At 36.4% G+C, this 18867-nt stretch overlaps 1 protein-coding gene across 1 annotated transcript in view; it reads right to left on the bottom strand.

The window, feature by feature from the left end:
• IQCM (IQ motif containing M) overlaps positions 1 to 18867 on the bottom strand; it is a 474138-nt gene that overhangs the window by 165569 nt on the left and 289702 nt on the right. The window contains exon 12 of the mRNA XM_043567775.1: positions 7424 to 7558. Within this exon, the coding sequence (XP_043423710.1) occupies positions 7424 to 7558 (135 nt within the window). The remainder of the gene's footprint in view (positions 1 to 7423; positions 7559 to 18867) is intronic.

Below are 18867 nucleotides of genomic sequence, written 5' to 3'. Positions count from 1 at the left end.
AAGGCTATAGACACCACTGACAAAATCTTTACTTTTTTGTAATGCATGGAAAGAGTATTGGTTCATGGGAGTTTTGCAGTATACCCATCAGAGTAGATGGGACAAACATCAAACACTTTTAAGTACTTGATATTACTTTTTTTTTTAAGTTTATCTATTTTGAGAGAGAGAGAGAGCAAGCATGAGCAGGGGAGGGGCAGAGAGAGAGGGACAGATTAAATCCCACGTAGTTCTCCACAGGGTCAGCCAAAGCCAGACACAGAGCTCAATTCCATGAACCATGAAATCATGACCTGAGCCGAATTCGATGCTTAATTGACTGAGCCACCCAGGTGCCCCAACACCAAATACTTCTAAAGGGATCCAGTGTTCTATAACACAAGTACATGAATTCTGCTAAAGAACTTCATGATAAATTGGTTCAGGGTTCTTCTAGAATTCTTCTAGATTCTTCTAGGAAGTGGAGGTGACAGTAAAAGGAGTATTATCATTATATAGTCATTAGAATAGGTGCCAAACTTTCCTAACACTGACCACATGCTCAAAGTCATCTTTATTAAGTCATTTCAGATAATTTTGTCCTAAGAATTCTACTCATTTACTTGCCTCCGTATTTTTTGAGCATTCTGTCTTTCTCTAGTGAACAAATTTAGATCACTAGGTCATAGATTTTACTGAACTGGGTCATGACAGTAGTATGAAGAACCAATATCAGTATGTCTAACATGAGGATTATTCCTCCTACCCACCCCCCACCCCAGCCAGACACCAATCAACCAGGAAGCTAAATTGATTTGAAGAAGTAGGAAAAACTCCACATCTATTGACATTGAATAGTATATATAACACAACTGATAAGACATAAATGGAGAGACACTGCAGCTGTGCTAGCCTGAATTCAGTCTGAGTTGGGTCAGGCACTGGCAAGCCGGAAATTTCAGAGGCATATTTCAAAATGAGAAAGCCACAGAATGGCTTGACAACTATTACACACATCCCAAGCTAACTGGAAAACAATGGGAATGAACAGGAAAGACCCAAGAGTACCAGTGGAAGGTAGAATATGAGGCAGATGTAAAATATGAGCACATTCGAGCACTGAATGTACTCCCAACCCACACACACAGATCAGGCAGAGGCTGGAAACCTTAATGGCTCAAGGTGTTTGAGTAAACACTCTGTCTAATCATAGGCTGACAGCTAGGTTATACAGAATCAGAGATAGTTTTTTCAAAAGCCACTCTAAAAAAATTAAAACAATGACTGAGCAGAGAAATGAACAGCCAAACACCTGGGGGAGACAGGTCAGATTCCAGATATTAAGTCCAGAGAAGTTACTAAATAAATAAATAAATAAACCCTTGGAAAGGGGACACCAGAATCCATAGTTGCAACAACATATTACCTAAAATGTCCAGTATTCAACAAAAATAACAATAGAAACATTCAAATAAATAGGAAAGTGTGACCAATACTGAGGGGAAAAACAGCAGTCAAGAAAAATTAAGTCTGAATGGACTTATATATTAGATTTAGCAGATGAAGACATCAAAGATGCTACTATAAATGTGCTCAAATAATTGAAATAAATTATATTTAAAGAATTAATGGGAAATATGACAATTACTCAAAAATGGGCATTATCACGATAAACAGAATCTGTAAAAAAAAATAAATGGATTCTAGCATTGAAAAATGTAATAACTGTGGGGAATAAGCTTAGGAGTTCCCTGAGCCTGCACTGATGGGTTAACAAGGCATAAAGAATTAGAAAGCCATAGGATGTACACACCCAAGTTTGGGTAAACAAGATTAGGTAAATAAGATTAGGTAAACAGGGCAAAGTCCCCCTGTGTAGGAGAAGCAGGGCAAAGGCCTCCAGTATAGGACAAAGGTACAGGAACAGAGAATCTCAGGATGAAAACATCCAAGATGAGGTAAACAAGATTAGGTATTCAGGGTGGAAATGCCCCCCAACTTAGTACAATAGCAGAAAGCTGCTTTCACAGGAAGGACCAAATTAGGTAAAGAGGTAAATAGAGCTATAGATTGCAGTGGGGCAAAGTTGCCCAGAGGGGAGCTAATTAGCAAAAGAAAGGTGCCTTGTTGAATCTGAGGTAGCACGCTAGGTCTTTCTGGTCTCCTAGACCAGTTTAGGTAAACAGAGGTGAGGACTCAGTCCTCTGTGAACAACCTTCTGTCTGGTGCCAGGATTTTGTTTTGTATTGACCTAAACCCCTAACACTGCATATCTTCAAAACCCCCTTTCCCTACACACCCATGACTTAATGTTCATGATTTCATTGTCTCTTTGTGCACATCCACCACCACATTTGTAAGCCTTCTGATCCTAATAAAAATGGAGCAAGGACCCTTACTTGGGGCTCTTGTTTCCTCCTGGACATTAGCCTCTCTCTCATTTTTAATCCTGTGTCCCGTTTTCTTGCTGGACAAGAAAGAACTCCAGACACAGAGTCTATGACAAATAAAAAATGAAAAATTTACAAAACAGGCTCAGCAATAGATTTGAGAAGACAGAAGGCAGAAAGTAAACTTGAAGATAGATCAATAAATATTATCCACTTTTAAGAACAGAACAAGGGGCTCCTGGGTGGCTCTTCAGTTGAGTGTCCAACTTTGGCTCAGGTCATGATCTTACAGTCTGTGATTTCAAGCCCCATATTGGGCTCTGTGCTGACAGCTCAGAGCCTGGAGCCTGCTTTGGATTCTGTGTCTCCCTCTCTCTCTGCCCCTCTCCCTGCTCATACTCGCTCTCTTTCTCTCTCTCTCTCTGTCTTTTAAAAATAAAGAAAATTGAAAAAAAGGTAAACACAGCCTCTGAGACCTCTGGGACACATTAAGTGTACTCATATAAATGTAATAAGAGTCTAAGAAGGAAAGGAGAGAGGGGAAAATGTACCAAAAAATGGCTGAAAAATTGACAAATTTGATGAAAACATTAATCTACAGATCCAAGAAGTTCAATGAACCCCAAGTATGATAAACATGGGTGACCCATGATCCATACCCATGTCTGTGGTATTTTGTTACGACAGACCTAGCAAATGAATACACCAAGCAATGCCTATGTCAAAGATGACACTGCAGATCAGGTAGACATTCCACATGCTATGTCAGTATGTAAATGCCCTCTATCCCTTTAGCCACAATCTCAGAAAAAAGGGAATGAAAAGCCAGACTGACTGAAATTCAGTTTTGATGGATAGAACCAGAAATAAAAATTAACTTGTTGTAGAAAAACAGTGAGGGGGTGCCCGGGTGGCTCAGTTGGTTGTTTGACTCTTAATTCAGCTCGTCCGGCTCTGAGCTCAGTGTGGAAACTGCTTAAGATTCTCTCTCTCTCTCTCTCTCTCTCTCTCTCTCTCTCTCTCTCTTTTTCTCTCTCTCTCTCCTTCTGCCCCTCTCCCCTGCTCATGCTCTCTCTCTCTCTCTTTCTTTCTCAAATGAAAGGAAAAAAAAATAAAAACAGTGAGTTTATGAGCTGAGATTTGTACCAACAACATAAATATATAGTGTGATCAAATTTTTATTATATATAAAAAAAGGAGATTGTCAGATAGTCTCCCCAAATGTTAATAGTAGCACTAGGAAATCCAAATAAGACCTGACTACCTATTCTATTTGACCCCTAGTCAGTAGCTGGAACACAAAATAACCAGTATTTTTCATTTCATCTTTTGTTTTTAGGGTGTGTCTTCAGCATTTTATAATAAATATGTGCTAAATGTTTTTAGAAGTTATTTAAAATAAGGCTCCAATACTTCCGTATTTTTTTACTGCCAGAATTTGCCCATGTCTCACATTTCCTATACCCTAGAATCTCTTACTATCTTTTTAAATCCTCTTTAACCCCTTTCCTGCATAATTAAAATTTTATCATTAGAGTGTTCACATGAAAAAAATTTAAGGAAAAATAATTATACATTTCTAATTTAATAACATAAAACCTTTTCTCTAGAAAACAGCAAAAAATTCAGTGTTGTCCATTTATGGTGGACAAAGCTGTGCCCTGAGGAGCAGGAGGCCCAGGATTTAGTTATAGTTTGCTACTAACTAGTCAGGGAACTTGAAATAATTTACATTCCATTTTAGGCCACAGTTTCTTCAGATGCATAGAATATGTTAGGTTAAATAACATACAGGTAATTTCTGTGTTTCTGATTTTAAGGTTTTTGTCTAGAGCTCCATAGTGAAAATGGACTTGTCTTCATTATTACTGTGTGTTCATTTTAACTGCAGAAAATAAACTAAACATTCTATTTGCATGCTGGAAAAATACTGGAAAACACTCAAAGTTCAAATTTCTAAAAATTTAGGCAGATGATAAGAGAAAAGATGATATAGAACCACAGTGTATTATTTTCCTTACTTTCAGATATGCCTTTCTGTAGTTTTTAGTTTCATTTGTTGAGATTTAAATGAATATCAAATAATATCATGTTTGCATACTCTTCAGTTTTTAAGATCAACGCATGCATGTAGCCTAAGATCAATGCATACATGTAGCCTGAAGTTGCTTCATTTTCCCAAGGGAAGATTTTCAGACAAAAATCATGTCCTCAGTCACAAATTTTTTTGTTACCATAGTGATGAGAATAAAGAATGGGGGTGGGGGAGCTAAAAATACCTGAATACATACAGACAGTTTTAGGAATGTGACCTACTTGGTGTCATACACCAAGAAGTTAATCAATTGAATTAAGTACATATGCGTTAGGTAAAATATGCTACTGGATGAAAAAATGCGTAGGTTTCACATCTGGCGCTATTATCCCAATCAAAGAAGTCAGTATGAATGAAGATGACTGACAATCTAAAACACATAAAATCAGATTATTTTAAAAATGGAATATATACCAGAAGCAAGTAGAAAACCATTAATTTAGCTTCATTTCTCATAATTTTTTTTCCATTAGTTAGGATATTTCCATTTCAAATGAAAGCTTCTTATGCACCAAAAGAATTTTTTCAAGTGGATGGAGCAACATAATTGGACATATATTTTAAATTATGTTAGAGTGGCTCCTTTCTGTAAAAACAAAAACAAAAACAAAAACAAAAAAAAACACTTCCCAATTTCAGGCAGTATAATGAAAACAATATGTTTTAAAACTAATTTTTTTTTGAAAATTCTAGTTTTAATAAGAAATTTCATGAACTCAATCATTTGCAGAAAACTTACTATATTGCAAGGCATTAGGCTAGTCTGTGAAAGATCAACAAAAGGCAGTACTTGCTGTCAAGAATGTTTTCATCATCTAATTATGCTTTCATAGCATCGACTTTTAAAGTATCTTCACATAGTAAAATGGAAGCAACACCGAACCTAACTTAAAGAGACCAGGAGTCAAGTTCCAACCCTACTAGTGAGCTTAGAAAAGTCTCTTAAGTCTCAGCCCTCTCATCTGTAAAATGAGCATAAATGAACACACAGTTCATTGTGATATAAGAGAGGGTGGAAACCAACAAAAAACATTCAGTAAACAAGCTCTATAGAATGAATCAGTATACAAAGAGATTCAACAGTTAAACATTTTCAACATAAAAAATTATCAAAACTATTAAGTATACTTACAAATTTTTTAAGAATAATGAAAGCAAACATTACTGAGCACTTGTATTGGGACACATATTTTACATAAATTATTTCATTTAAACTTCACAACAGTCCAATTGACTTAGATAGTATTATCTTTGTTTTATGGTTGAGAAAAATAAGGCATAGCAGAGATAAATAAATTGTCCAAAGATACAACCAGTAAGTGGTGAAGCCAGGAATTAAACCCAGGAGAGCTAATGCCAGAGCCATACTCTAAATCTAAGCTTATATGATATATTCCAAAATAATCAGTAGAGGGAAATATTTCCATGAAACTGTTAATTTGAAAACAAAATTATATTTTAGATTACTAACACTGATCAGTATAAGTTTTAAAATGTCTAATTCATGCTATTTTGCTGCATTTAATTTTTTCATTATTATTTATTATAAAGAAAAATGAAAACAATTTAAACATGCAATGATAAATAGCTTATAGAACCTCCATATGACAGATTATCACCCAGTCATTAATAATGCTGTGAAAGGTATGGCTTGGAAACTTGTAAGCATTGGTAAACAAAAAAAGCAGATTTTTAAACATGTAGAAAATAATCTCACTTTTCATAAAAATAATGTCATATACATAGAAAAAAATAGGAAAGATAGACACCAAATGCTTACAATTATTATTTCTTAGCAGTTTTGTATACTTATACATTCCTAAATTTTCTATAATAAACATTCTAGGTTTTTGTCATTAGAAAAAAAATTAAACAATCTAGTCATGACTACTAAAGCACAAAATGATTTAGGATGCTTCTGCCAATCTGTGAGCAAATAGTTATTGAGAGTCAAGAAAACTGTTCTAGGTACTAGGGATACAGCAGTGGCAAAGCAAAGTCAGAGGTAATAAATTAGGTAAACTAAACATTAAGAAAGAGAACTTCAAACCTATAATGAATCTCCAACTTTGTCACTCTGGCCTTAATCAAATCTTCCTACAGGTATATGAGTCCTTTTCCTGTATTTAAAGTTTATTTATTTATTTTGAGGGGCAGGGGAAGGGGCAGAAAAAAATGGGAGAAAGAATCCCAAGCAGTTTCCTCAGTGTCAGTAGACAGCCCCACACAGGGTTCATTTTCACAATTTTTCTCAGTTAAATTGTGAACACACCATCCATCATCTCTAAACATAACAGCAAGCTATAGCACTATTATGGTCACAGAAACATTCAGAAGAACCTTAAGGAATTAAGGAAAACTTGTTGATATTCCCCACATCTTTGTGACAATTTTCACGGATGTTCTTCCATTTAAATTATTAAGTATTCTCACACAATACTATCCTTTCACCTATTTACTGTTCAGAAAATAAAGGATTTTCTAACTGTAAAATTCTATTGAAATAGTTTACAATGTTTAAATATTTAAACTTGGCTATGTTCTTCAGTACTAAATCTAGCTATCGGGAAGAAAGATTTTTGGCATCAGTAGTTAAAATATAGTGGCTTAAAATACACTATGTTAGACGTAATTTATATTGTATCAAAAATATATTAAAATCTTAAAAACTTAAAATAACCTCCTCCGCCCCTTTAAAAAACCTGTGTTACGTTAACTTCTTTTAATCATCCTTAAATTTTTTCTTTTATATATATTAAAATCAGATTCTTAAAACTTTAGGAAAAGGATTTTATAAGACAAAATAATGGAAAAGAAACATGGGAACAATTTAAATTTAAATTATATTTAAATTAAATAAGATTAGGAAGGAAGGAAGGAAAGAACAAGGGAGGAAGAAAAGGAGGAAAGGGAAAGACAAAGTAAGAGAAAAGAAGACAAGAAACGGGAAACCACTCACCTTTATGGACCAGGTCCCAAACTTCATCAATTTGCTGCTGGATTGGGAAATGACCACACTCATTGAAGAATTTAAGGAGCTCGCTTCTTTCCAATCCTTGCCAATCTTCTCTCTTAGCAAACATTGTTTCATAGACTAAAAGAAAGACATAAAATATTTTCTTTTTTTTTTTAATGATGGAAATTTGGGAGAATGAGAAAGTTGATTTCATAACTATTTACTTAAGAGGGCAGTTCTTTTTTTTTTTTAATGTTTATTTATTTTTGAAGGAGAGAGAGATAGAGCGTAAGTGGGAGAGAGGCAGAGAGAGAGGAAGACACAGAATCTAAAGCAGGCTCCAGACTCTGAGCTGCCAGGGCTAGCACAGAGCCTGAAGCGGGGATGGAACTCACAAACCACAAAATCGTGACCTGAGCCGGTTGGAGGCTTAACCGACAGAGCCACCCAGGCGCACCAAAATATTTTCATTATAAATACTCTGTCAAGTACAAACTACCAGAAAGCTTCATCTAACTTCAAAGGAACTTCACCTCCAGTTTTATTTTTATGTCTTGATTAGAGTAGCATTATGGCGACCTCCTGGGGAAGGCTAGAAGGAAATGGGGCATGCTTCTCCTTCCTACATTCCACAGTAATCAGATTTGGACCTGTTTCTGCAAGAGAACACTGGCATCCTCTGGCCTGGTTTACATGACAATTGCCCATGGATCATGCATACATCAATGCTCAAATCACATTGTAAGACATAACTTTGATGTCAGGATTCATTTTTCATCAGTTCCCCTAATTTTTTTCTTCTCTTTCAGGCTTCTATCTACGTTCTAACCACTTGTATAATTGATTCTCCTCTGGACTATTTATTCTGCTTCTGCTTTTGCCCCTAAATGGAATGATGTCTATTTTTTGTTCACTGACTTCATGTATTCTTCCTTCCTAGTTAAGGTCACTTGGTTCAAGTGACCACAGAAAGTGACCTTGCCACTCTTCGCTCAAGGTTTCCACAGAAAACCACTCAGTTGGGTCATCCTTCACCTATCTCCTATACTTGGCATTAATGAGAGTTAGACAATAACCAAGAAAACTGATGCATACATTTTACAAGTGTAGTTCCCCATAAAGAGTTTATTTTTTCTTTTCAAAAATGGGATACTAAACCTGTAGTCTGAAGTATAATTGTTTCGCCCCGTGATGATGATTGTCAATCAGAGTGAACAGAATGACAGGGTCTGCCTCAGTACAGGTTTAGCTCTGAAATACAGGCTCCAAATGACAAAGAGCACTAGAATGTTTTCTAACCTAAATTAAGGCACAATCCTGGCACTCAACCACATGGACTTCAACTTTCCATTTATTTACTTATTTGCTCAGTTGAGGTGGGCAGTCATGAAATATCAACAAATTCAAGAAATATTTAGTGATTGCCTAAATATAAGCCACTATTCCAGAACCTAAAACACAGCAGTAAAATAAATTCATATGTAGAGTATCTATGGCTTTTTCTCTCTTTTCAAGGAAGCAAACTAGGGTCACCTGGGTGTCTCAGTAGTCTAAACATTGGACTTTGGCTCAGGTCATGGTATCATAGTTTGTGAGTTCAAGCCCCGCACTGGGCTCTGTGCTGACAGCTCAGAGCCTGGAACCTGGTTTGGATTCTGTCTCCCTCTCTCTCTATGCCCCTCCCCCACTCGTGTTCTGTCTCTCTCCTGAATTCAAAAATAAATAAACCTTTTATTTACTTTTTTGGTTTTTATTTTAAAAACTTTTATTTATTTAGTTGGCTTTTTTCTTAAAAAAAAAAAAGGGAAATTGGTCAAATAAGCAAACTAGAGCTGTTACTGTTGGTGCCCCATCCATATGGCCTTGTCCCTGGCATTTCTGTGAATGCTGACCTGACTTTCAATTGCCAGCATCTCATTTCACTGCCTCAGGGCTCCCTCTGGCTGCAGGACTCCACTCTGCCCACCTATGCAGCAGGTCAGAAGTGCCAGGGAATTAAGGCCCACAGTGCAGTGGCCCTCAACCACTGGCCATCCCTCAACTGAGAGTTGATGTATAAAGACCCAGCACTTAAGGGAAGTTGTCTACACTGTTCCCTAGAGGGATCGAGCCCTAGTTGATGCATTATCTGCTGGATAATGCATCCTTTTTTGACTTCCATCCCTTCCCTATCTTACTTCATTCCACTAACAGTGTTTGCTGGGATCAACTTTCAAATAAGTTAGTTGTACTTGAATTCTTGTCTCAGGGTCTGATTCTGGAAAAATCCAAACTAGTGCAAAAAGAATGCCACTTTTTACTTTTCTGTTTAAGTAAATATACTTCTCCTTGAAAAAGTATATATATCTTCATTAGTTTTTCATTTAATCAGTTTTAGATGCTTCTCAGTAGATCAAACTGATGTACATATTAACATTATGGTCATGTAACTATATTAATAGATAATAATGTCCTTAACCTGTATATTATGCTTGAAAAGCAAATGTTCAACAACACACTAGCAGAATTAATATTCTAGGCAGGTTTAATTAGGGTCATTACAAAACTCAAATCATGAAAATTAATGACATTTTCTGGTCATTAAAAGATTCTTGAAAATGTGTATAGATACCTGCAAAATATCACCCAATTAGCAATACACATATGGAAGGGATGGAGAATTTTCTAAGGAACATAAGGGCAAATAAGAACTTGCAAATGCTGTGGACTCTAGAGTTACTTTAATCCTTAATGCAAAGGGGCGCCTTAGTCGGTAATTCTTTAAATCATTCATTATTTAGCTAATTCTCTTCCACTGTTTAGATCCTACACTGGACAGAGCACCATCGGTCCTAACTGGACTGGACTCCTTTATGTACTTACCTCATGTCAGCCTATCCTCCACAAAACAGCCAAAGGGATGTGTTCAATCATAAGTCATATCATAGCCCTTGGATAACAGTCCTCCATGGGCTTCCCAACCTTTTCAAGGTAAAATCCAATGGTCTATAAAACCTGACACAGCCTATGCTCCTGCTCCCTGCTACCTCTCCTATCTCATTCTGCTCTGTTCTTGCTCCATTCCAACGGCAGTAATAGTTTCCTCCAATACTAACAGCCTCCAACTTTGTGCCTTTGTGCTTGGGGCTCCCTCTGCCTAGAACATTCTTCCTCCATGTATCCACTTGGCTCCCTTCTGGCTTTTTTTTAAGACTTTAACTCTAAGTAATTTTCATCTCAAAACCACCAGAGTCCAGGCCAGAAAAATGAACCACATTAGCTCTTTTTCAAAATGAGAGATTAAGATTCAATGAGGGTGAAATCTGCAGCTAAAATCAAAGAGAAACGGTGGGAAGAAAGTAAAACAGAAAAATAAGCAAGATTCTATAAGGTTAAAAAATGAATTTAGTGACAGACTTGGGGATGAAGACAAGACTAACTGTGTGAAATAGTGGGAGTATTTTGGAAAGTATATGTGATTTGGTAGTCAGTAGCTTAAAATATAAAATGAGTGGAAAAGAAAAGGTGTTCAGTGTAATAACTGTAAGAAATGTAAGGTCCTAGTAATTATTTTGATAAAATGATAATATTTGTACAGTAATCTCAATTAGAGAATATAAAATTACTATCTATTAAAGAGTATTGAGGATACCTCTTATTAACTATAATTAATAACACTGTATTACATATTTAAAAGTTGCCTAGGCAGTAAATGTTAAAAGTTCTCATCAAAAGAAAAAGAAAAAAAAAACTTGCAACTATGTATGGTGACCAATGCTAACTAGACTTATTGTGGTGATCATTTTGCAATATACATGAATATTGAAGCATGTTTTACACCTGAAACTAATAGAATGTTATATATCAATTACACTTCAATTTTTTAAAGTTTGTTTGTTTATTTATTTACTTATTTACTTACTTATTTATTTATTTATTTATTTTGAGAGAGAGAGAGAGAGAGAGAGAGAGAATGAATCCCAAGCAGGCTCCACAGTGTCAGTGCAGAGCCCAACTTGGGGTATGAACTCATGAACCATGAGATCATGACCTGAGCCGAAATTGAAAGTCAGATACTTAACTGACTAAGCAACCCAGGCATCCAACACCTCAATTTAAAAAAAAGAAAGAAAAAAAGAAAAGAAAAAAAAACTGTAAAAAAATTATAATAAAACAAAATTATTATAAAACAAAAAAAATTATCTTTTTGAATTTTGTATATAGTGGGTGTAGAGTTTATGTATAAAAGTTGTAAAATCTGAGTGCATGTCAGTATAATCTCCCTCTCTCTCTCTCTTACTTTTTTTTTAAAGGATTTTTAAGACAAAGGAATTCTAGCAGCTTCCTAATGAGAGAAATATTTTCCCTTTCTTGCCTCTCTCACTTGCTTTCTCTTTCTCCCTTCTTCCCATCTTTTCATCTCCAACACATTAGTCTCTTCTGCTTTTTTCTCTGGACACCAAGATTTTGGACTGCATTACTTGATCTAACTTAATTCTGTGACTTGTATAAATCTGTCTCTGACTTCTTCATTCCTTAACTTCTAGCTACAGAAAAGGAGTCATTCTAACTCAAAGAATTCTGGTTATTTGTAAATATCTTTCAGCAATTTTAGCCTAAGTAATAAACTTGATAAAAACTATCAACAAATATTTCTGAATCCTTTTGATAAAACAGGCATTTCCTAATAGTGTCTATTTATTAATTAATCAAACAGATACAGTCCCTGTCTTCATGGAAGTTATAGTCCACTGTGAAATCCACATTTCATGATTAAACTATATAAAAAAATGTAGCACTATAATAAAGCAGTAAGATGCTCATTTCAATTAAATATATCTGCATCATTTTGTTGTTTTTGTTTTGTTTTTTTAAAGACAATTTTTTAAAGGGCAGTGTTAAGTTGACAACAAAATGAAGAAGGTACAGAGATTTCTCACATACCCACTACCTCCACATAAGCATAGCCTCTTTTCATTATCAACATCACACATCAGAGTGATACATTTGTTACCAAGGATGATACATCACAATCACTAAGGTCCACAGTTTACCGCATAATTCACTCTTAGTGTTGCAAATTCTCTGGGTTTGGACAAATGTATAATGACATGTATCCATCATGCAGTATTATGCAGAATAGTTTCACTGCCTTAAAAATCCTCTATATTCTGCCACATCCCTCCTCCCAACCCCAACTCATTCCTGGCAAATATCAATCTTGATTTTCTCCAGTTTTGCCTTTTCTAGAATGTCATAAGGTTGAAAGTATACAGTGCATGGACTATTCAGATTGGCTTCTTTCACTTAGTAATACGCATTTAAGATTCTTCCATGTCTTTTCATGGCTTGATAGCTCATTTCCTCTTATAGCTAAATAAACTCCCTTGTCCAGATGTACCACAGTTTATCTATTCATTTACTGAAGGTTTACTGAACATCTTGGTTGCTGCCAAGCTCTGGCAATTATGAAAAAGTAGATATAGACATACATGTGCAGGTTTTGTGTGGATATAAATTTTCAATGTCTGTGGGTAAGTTTAATTTGTGTGGACATAAGTTTTCAATGCCTATGGGTAAACACCAAGGGGCATGATTGCTGGATTTTTTGGTAACAGTATGTTTAGTTTTATAAGAAACCACCAAACTGTTTTCCAAAATGGCTGTATCACTGGCATTCTCTTTAACAATAAACTATAGTTCCTGTTGTTCCACATCCTTACCAGCATATCATATTGACAGTGTTCTGGATTTCAGCCATTCTAATAAGGGTGTAGTGGTATCTCTGTTTTCATATAAATTTCCCTGATAACATATGATGTGGAGCATCATTCCAAACACTTGTCATCTGTGTATCTTCTTTAGTGAGGTGTCTATTGATATGGTTTCTGATAGATTGAATGTAATTCTTTTTTTTTTTTTTTTCCAATGTTTATTTTTGGGACAGAGAGAGACAGAGAATGAACGGGGGAGGGGCAGAGAGAGAGGGAGACACAGAATCGGAAACAGGCTCCAGGCTCTGAGCCATCAGCCCAGAGCCTGACGCGGGGCTCGAACTCACGGACCGCGAGATCGTGACCTGGCTGAAGTCGGACGCTCAACCGACTGCGCCACCCAGGCGCCCCAGATTGAATGTAATTCTTATCTTTCTACCTCTATAGGAATTTTTTTCCATGGCTTCTTTCAGGATTTTTTTTAATCTTTGATTTTCTGTAGTTTGAAGATGATATGCTTATATCAAAAATGTTGTAGTTTCTGGAATTTATTCTGCTCGGTGTTGCCTGAGCTTCTTGGATCTGTGGTTTGGTGTCTAAGAATAATTTGGGGAAATTTTCAGTCATTATTGTTTTAAATATTTCTACGGTTCTTTCCTCTCTTTCTTCTCCTTCTGATATTCCCATTATCCATGTTACTCCTTTTGTAGTTGTCCCATAGTCCCTGGATATTTTGTTCAGGTATTTTTTTTTTCAGTCTTTTTACTCTTTGTTTTTTGATTTTCAAGGATTCTACTGGTATATCCTTTAGCTCAGAGAGTCTGTCCTCAGCCATGTCCAATCTACTAACAAGCCCATCAAAGGCATTCCTCATTTCTGTTAGTCTTATCTCTAGTTCTTTTTGGTTCTTTCTCAGTATTTCTATCTCTCTAGTTACATTGCCCATATATCTTTTGCATGCTGTCTACTTTATCCATTAGAGCCTGGAGCATATTAATCATAGTTGTTTTATATCCCTGGTGTGATAACTCTGATGTCACTGCCATGTCTGGTTCTGATGTTTGTTCTAGCTATTCAGATTGTAGTTTTTGCCTTTTTGTATACTTTGTAATTTTTTCTTGATACCCAGACATGATATATCAGGTAAGCTGTAAATAGGCTTCTAGTAATGTGATTGAATGCGTGGGAGGAAATGTTCTATAGACCTATGATAAGGTCTCAGTCTCTTAATATCCCTGTATCTCTCTGGACTGTGAACTATACAAGTGTTTCTCAGGATCTTTTTTCTCCCCCTATAGGTGGGACAGGAAGGCCAGAATGGACTGAAGTTGGGTATTGCCCTTCACCACGTCAGTTAAGCTCTGAAAATAACCCAGCAGGTTAGGCTCCAGTTAACTAATTTCCCTTGAAGGTAGGCCATGTAAAGAAGAGTGTGATCTGGCAAATTTCAAAATGGTTCTGTCTCTCTGATATTTACTGTGGGAATCTGCTCAATTTCCTGGAGGTAACTATCACAACACTGTGGTGGTCTTCTTATGACTGGGTCCTCTTGGAGTTTTGTTGTTGTTGTTGTTGTTTTTGTTGTTGTTGTTTGTTTAACTCTTGGGATTGTTCACACTGAGCCTCCAGCTATTTGCCAATGACAGCTCATTTTTCCTAATTGGTGCTGGTTCTCACATCAATTTCTTTTTTCTTTTCTTTTTTAAAATTTGATTTTAAGTATGGTATAATTAATATACAGTGTTACATTTGTTTCAGATGTACAGTATAGTGATTCAACAGCTCTACGCACTCATTACTCAGTGCTCATCATGATAAGTGTATTCTCAGTCCCCTTCACCTATTTCACCCATCCCTCTCTCCCACATCCCCACCAGTTTGTTCTCCAAAGAGTCTGATTTTTGTTTTCTTTTTTACTTTGTTCATTCATTTTATCCAATTCCACATATGAGTGAAATCATAGTATTTGTCTTTCTCTGATTGAGTTATTTCACTTGGCATTCATTCTAGATCTGACCATGCTGTTCTAAATGGCAAGATTTCATTAGTTTTTATGGCTCAGTAATATTCCATTGTGTATATGTACCATTTCTTCTTTATCCATTCATTTATCAATGGCCACTTTCGTTGCTTTCATAATTTGGCTATTTTAAATAACGCTACAATAAATACATGGATGCACACGTCTTTTTGAATTAGTGTTTCTGTATTCTTTGGGTAAATACCCAGTAGTGCAGTGACTAGATTGTATGGTAGTTCTATTTTTAACTTTTTGAGGAACTTCCATACTGTTTTCCACAGTAGCTGCACTGGTTTGCATTCCCACCAACAGTGCAAGAAGATTACTTTTTCTCCATATCTTTGCCAACCCTTGTTTCTCCCCATATCAATTTCCACTCACCAGTCTCTGCTCTGGTAACTGCAACTCCCTGTATTTGAGTGTCTATCTCTTTAACCAGTTTTCTCTGTCTTTTCCCGTCTCTTATAGATCCATGAGAAGTTAATTTTTTAGTATATTCAGCTTTTTTACATGTTAAAATGGAGTGGAGACTTCCAGGCTCCTTACATGTGGAACCAGAAACCAGAAGTCTTCATTTATTATTTTTTTAATCAAGAAACTGGCTGTAGTGTCCATCCTCATCCTAAGCAATGTAAATTCATTAAATATAATAGGAACCAGGCTCTCTGAAAGCTAAGATATAAATTGAGGAACTTGTTCTGTGAACAGAATTTCAACACTAACAAGCAACACATAATAGATACCTATTTAGCCTGCTTGGTGTCCATTAGCTATTTTTTCTGTTAGCAGTATGTAATTTTCCTTTGGGGAGCTACCCTTCCCCCAATGGATATAACCTCTGTGAAACTCAAGCAAAATTCTCTGCCCTCCCATGGCAGAGTGTTGGATTCATGATTCAAATTAAGCTAATCAGATGTTCTCTCCCTGGAATTTGAATTTAAAGCATAGAAACAAAAAAAGTCTTGTAAGTGACAAGAGCTTATCTGTCTCCCAAGGACAAATAGAGATTTTTTTCCCCTTACTTTTTGCTCCCTAAATCTCTGGAGTAGCTCTGTTTCAAATTCTGTGTGAGATCTGATTCTTTAACTATTTTTCCTATATTTTTCCTATAAATTTTCTTTTTGCTTTGGTTAACCAGAATGGGTTTTCTGTTGTTTATAAACACAAGATCCTAATAAATCAAGCCAAATATACAATACATCACTTTAAAATGCAAATAGCCACCAGGTGTTACATGGAAGTATTGACTCACTATATTGTACACCTGAAATTAATATTACCCTGTAAGTTAACTAACTGGAATTTAAATAAAAACTGTTTTTAAAAAACTTTAAAAATAGATGGGGGAGGAGCCGAGCCGAGCATGGAAGTTTTTTCTGTGTCTCGCGTCCATGAAATACAGCCAGACCAACACTAAACCATCCTACACACCTAGAAAACTGATGGGAGGATTAACACAACAATCTGCACAAACTGAACCACAGAATTCAGCAGGTATGTGGCATGGACAGGTGAGTTTGGGGAGCAAGAAGCCTCAGAGGGTAGGGAACTGCTTTTGGGGACGGAGAGAGGATGGAGACTGGGGAGGGGGGGAGAATACGGGAAAAGCACCCCTCCCCAAAGCAGCTGGAGAGAAAGTGAAAAAGTGGAAACAGCCGCGGGGACTAAATAAAAAGGGAGAAAGGAGAAAGGAGAAGGTTTAAATCCCATTAAGACTGTAAACAACAGCAGGGCAAAGTCTGCAGCTCCACAGCTCAATACCTGATGGTGCTCGGGTGGGAAAGACGAATCCCCAGGAACAGAGTGGGGTCCAGGAGGTTCTCAGGCCACACGGGGAAAAGCAGTTCCACTGCTAGAAGGGCATTTGGTAGAGACTGTTGAAGACACCTGGTCCCAGCAGACCCCAGAAAACGGCCACATTCACTGGTGCTGGAATAAGGCTGTTAAGGGTGAAGCCTGGTGCCAGATGTGTGTTGTGATTTTCCATAATCCCTGAAATGCTGCTGCTACACTATCTCGCAAACTTTTTCTGGGGCGGGCTGGCACCTGGCCGCAGTCTTGGGGCACCGGCAGCAGCAGGGTCCAGCAGGCATTCCTGGGTGCAGCTGGCATTCGGCCATTGCTCAGTGAGACCCTCCCACAGAGGGGCGGAACGGGCCAAAGCCGCAGTCCTTCAGAAGTAAGGGGCCAGGGAAAACAGCCGCATCTGAGACAAAACTTGGGAGAGAGGTACTGCTTGGGGCCTGGTCACGGAGAGTGAAAAAGCGGGACATGGATGAAAGCTGAAGACAGAGGACAGGTGCGCGATTTCTGATCCCGGAGAACAGACTGGTAGCCAAATGGTTCCAGGGTCACCGCTCCCGTGCATGCGCATACGCACCTACAAGCACCGCCAACAATCCACCCCAGTAGGCTAGCAGCGCCAACTAGTGGAGAGCAGAGCTGTTACACTGAGCCCCACCCAACTGGGCCAACTTCCCTCTTCAAGAACACCAGTCTCACCGCTGACTTAGTTTATGGCCTATAAAGTGCTACATAGACTAACTTCTAGGGGAAAACGAAGTAATTTCAGTCCTACTTCAATCTGTGAGCAGGTTCATCTATTCAATTTTCTTTCTTTTGTTTTCTTTTTCTCTTTTACATTTTCTTGAATACAGAAAGAGAAAAAATCATTCTTATTTTCAATTTTTAATTAAAAATATTTTTCTTTAATTTTTATTATTATATTTTTTACTTTTGTGTAAATTTTTTCAAATTCTATTTTACTTCCATCATTTTGTTTTAGTCTACTTCAGTATATTCACCGTTTCAAATTTTCAAACAATTTCTTTTTTTCTTCTTTCTTTTTGTTTTTCATTTTTTGTTTCTTTTCTTTTTCTTGAATGTAGAAAGAGAAAAACTTCATTTTTACTTTCAATTTCTATTAAAAATATTTTCCTTTAATTTTTTACCATATTTTTGCTTCCATGTAAATTTTTCAAATTCTATTTTACTTCCATAATTTGATTTTAGTCTACTACAGTGTATTCACTTTTTTCAAATTTTCAAACGATTTCTTTTTTTCTCTTTTTTCTCTTTTTCGTTTTTTTTTCTTGAATATAGAGAAATAAAAAATTCATATTTATCTTTAATTTGTATTAAAATATTTTTCTTTAATTTTTTCCACTATATTCTTTACTTTTGTGTGTATTTTTTCAAATTCTATTTTACCCCTGTCATCTCATTTTAGTCTACTTCGGTGTATTCATTTTTTCAAATTGTCAAACGATTTCCTTTTTTTTTTCTTCTTCTCCCCTCCCCCCCATTTTCTTTCTCTAATCCGTCAAACCACTTTCAACACCCAGACCAAAACACACCTAGGATCTAGCATCATTATTCGATTTGTGTGTGTGTGTGTGTAATTTTTGATTTTAATATTTTTTAATTTTAACTTTTTTTATTTCAATTTTTATACCTGGTTAATTCCTTTTCTCCCTTCAAAATGACAAAACGAATGAATTCACCCCAAAAGAAAGAGCACAAAGAAACGACAGCCAGGGATTTAACCAACACAGATACAAGCAAGATGTCTGAACCAGAATTTAGAATCATGATAATAAGAATACTAGCTGGAGTCAAAAATAGATTAGAATACCTTTCTGCAGAGATAAAAGAAGTAAAAAATAGCCAGAATGAAATTTAAAATGCTATAACTGAGCCGCAATCATGGATGGATGCAGTGGCGGCAGGATGTA

Source organism: Prionailurus bengalensis, chromosome B1, assembly GCF_016509475.1.
Source record: "Prionailurus bengalensis isolate Pbe53 chromosome B1, Fcat_Pben_1.1_paternal_pri, whole genome shotgun sequence".
In the NCBI taxonomy this organism is placed as follows: domain Eukaryota; kingdom Metazoa; phylum Chordata; class Mammalia; order Carnivora; family Felidae; genus Prionailurus; species Prionailurus bengalensis.
The sequence above is the reverse complement of the archived record's forward strand: the minus strand, read 5'-3'. Positions and strand labels throughout refer to the sequence as shown.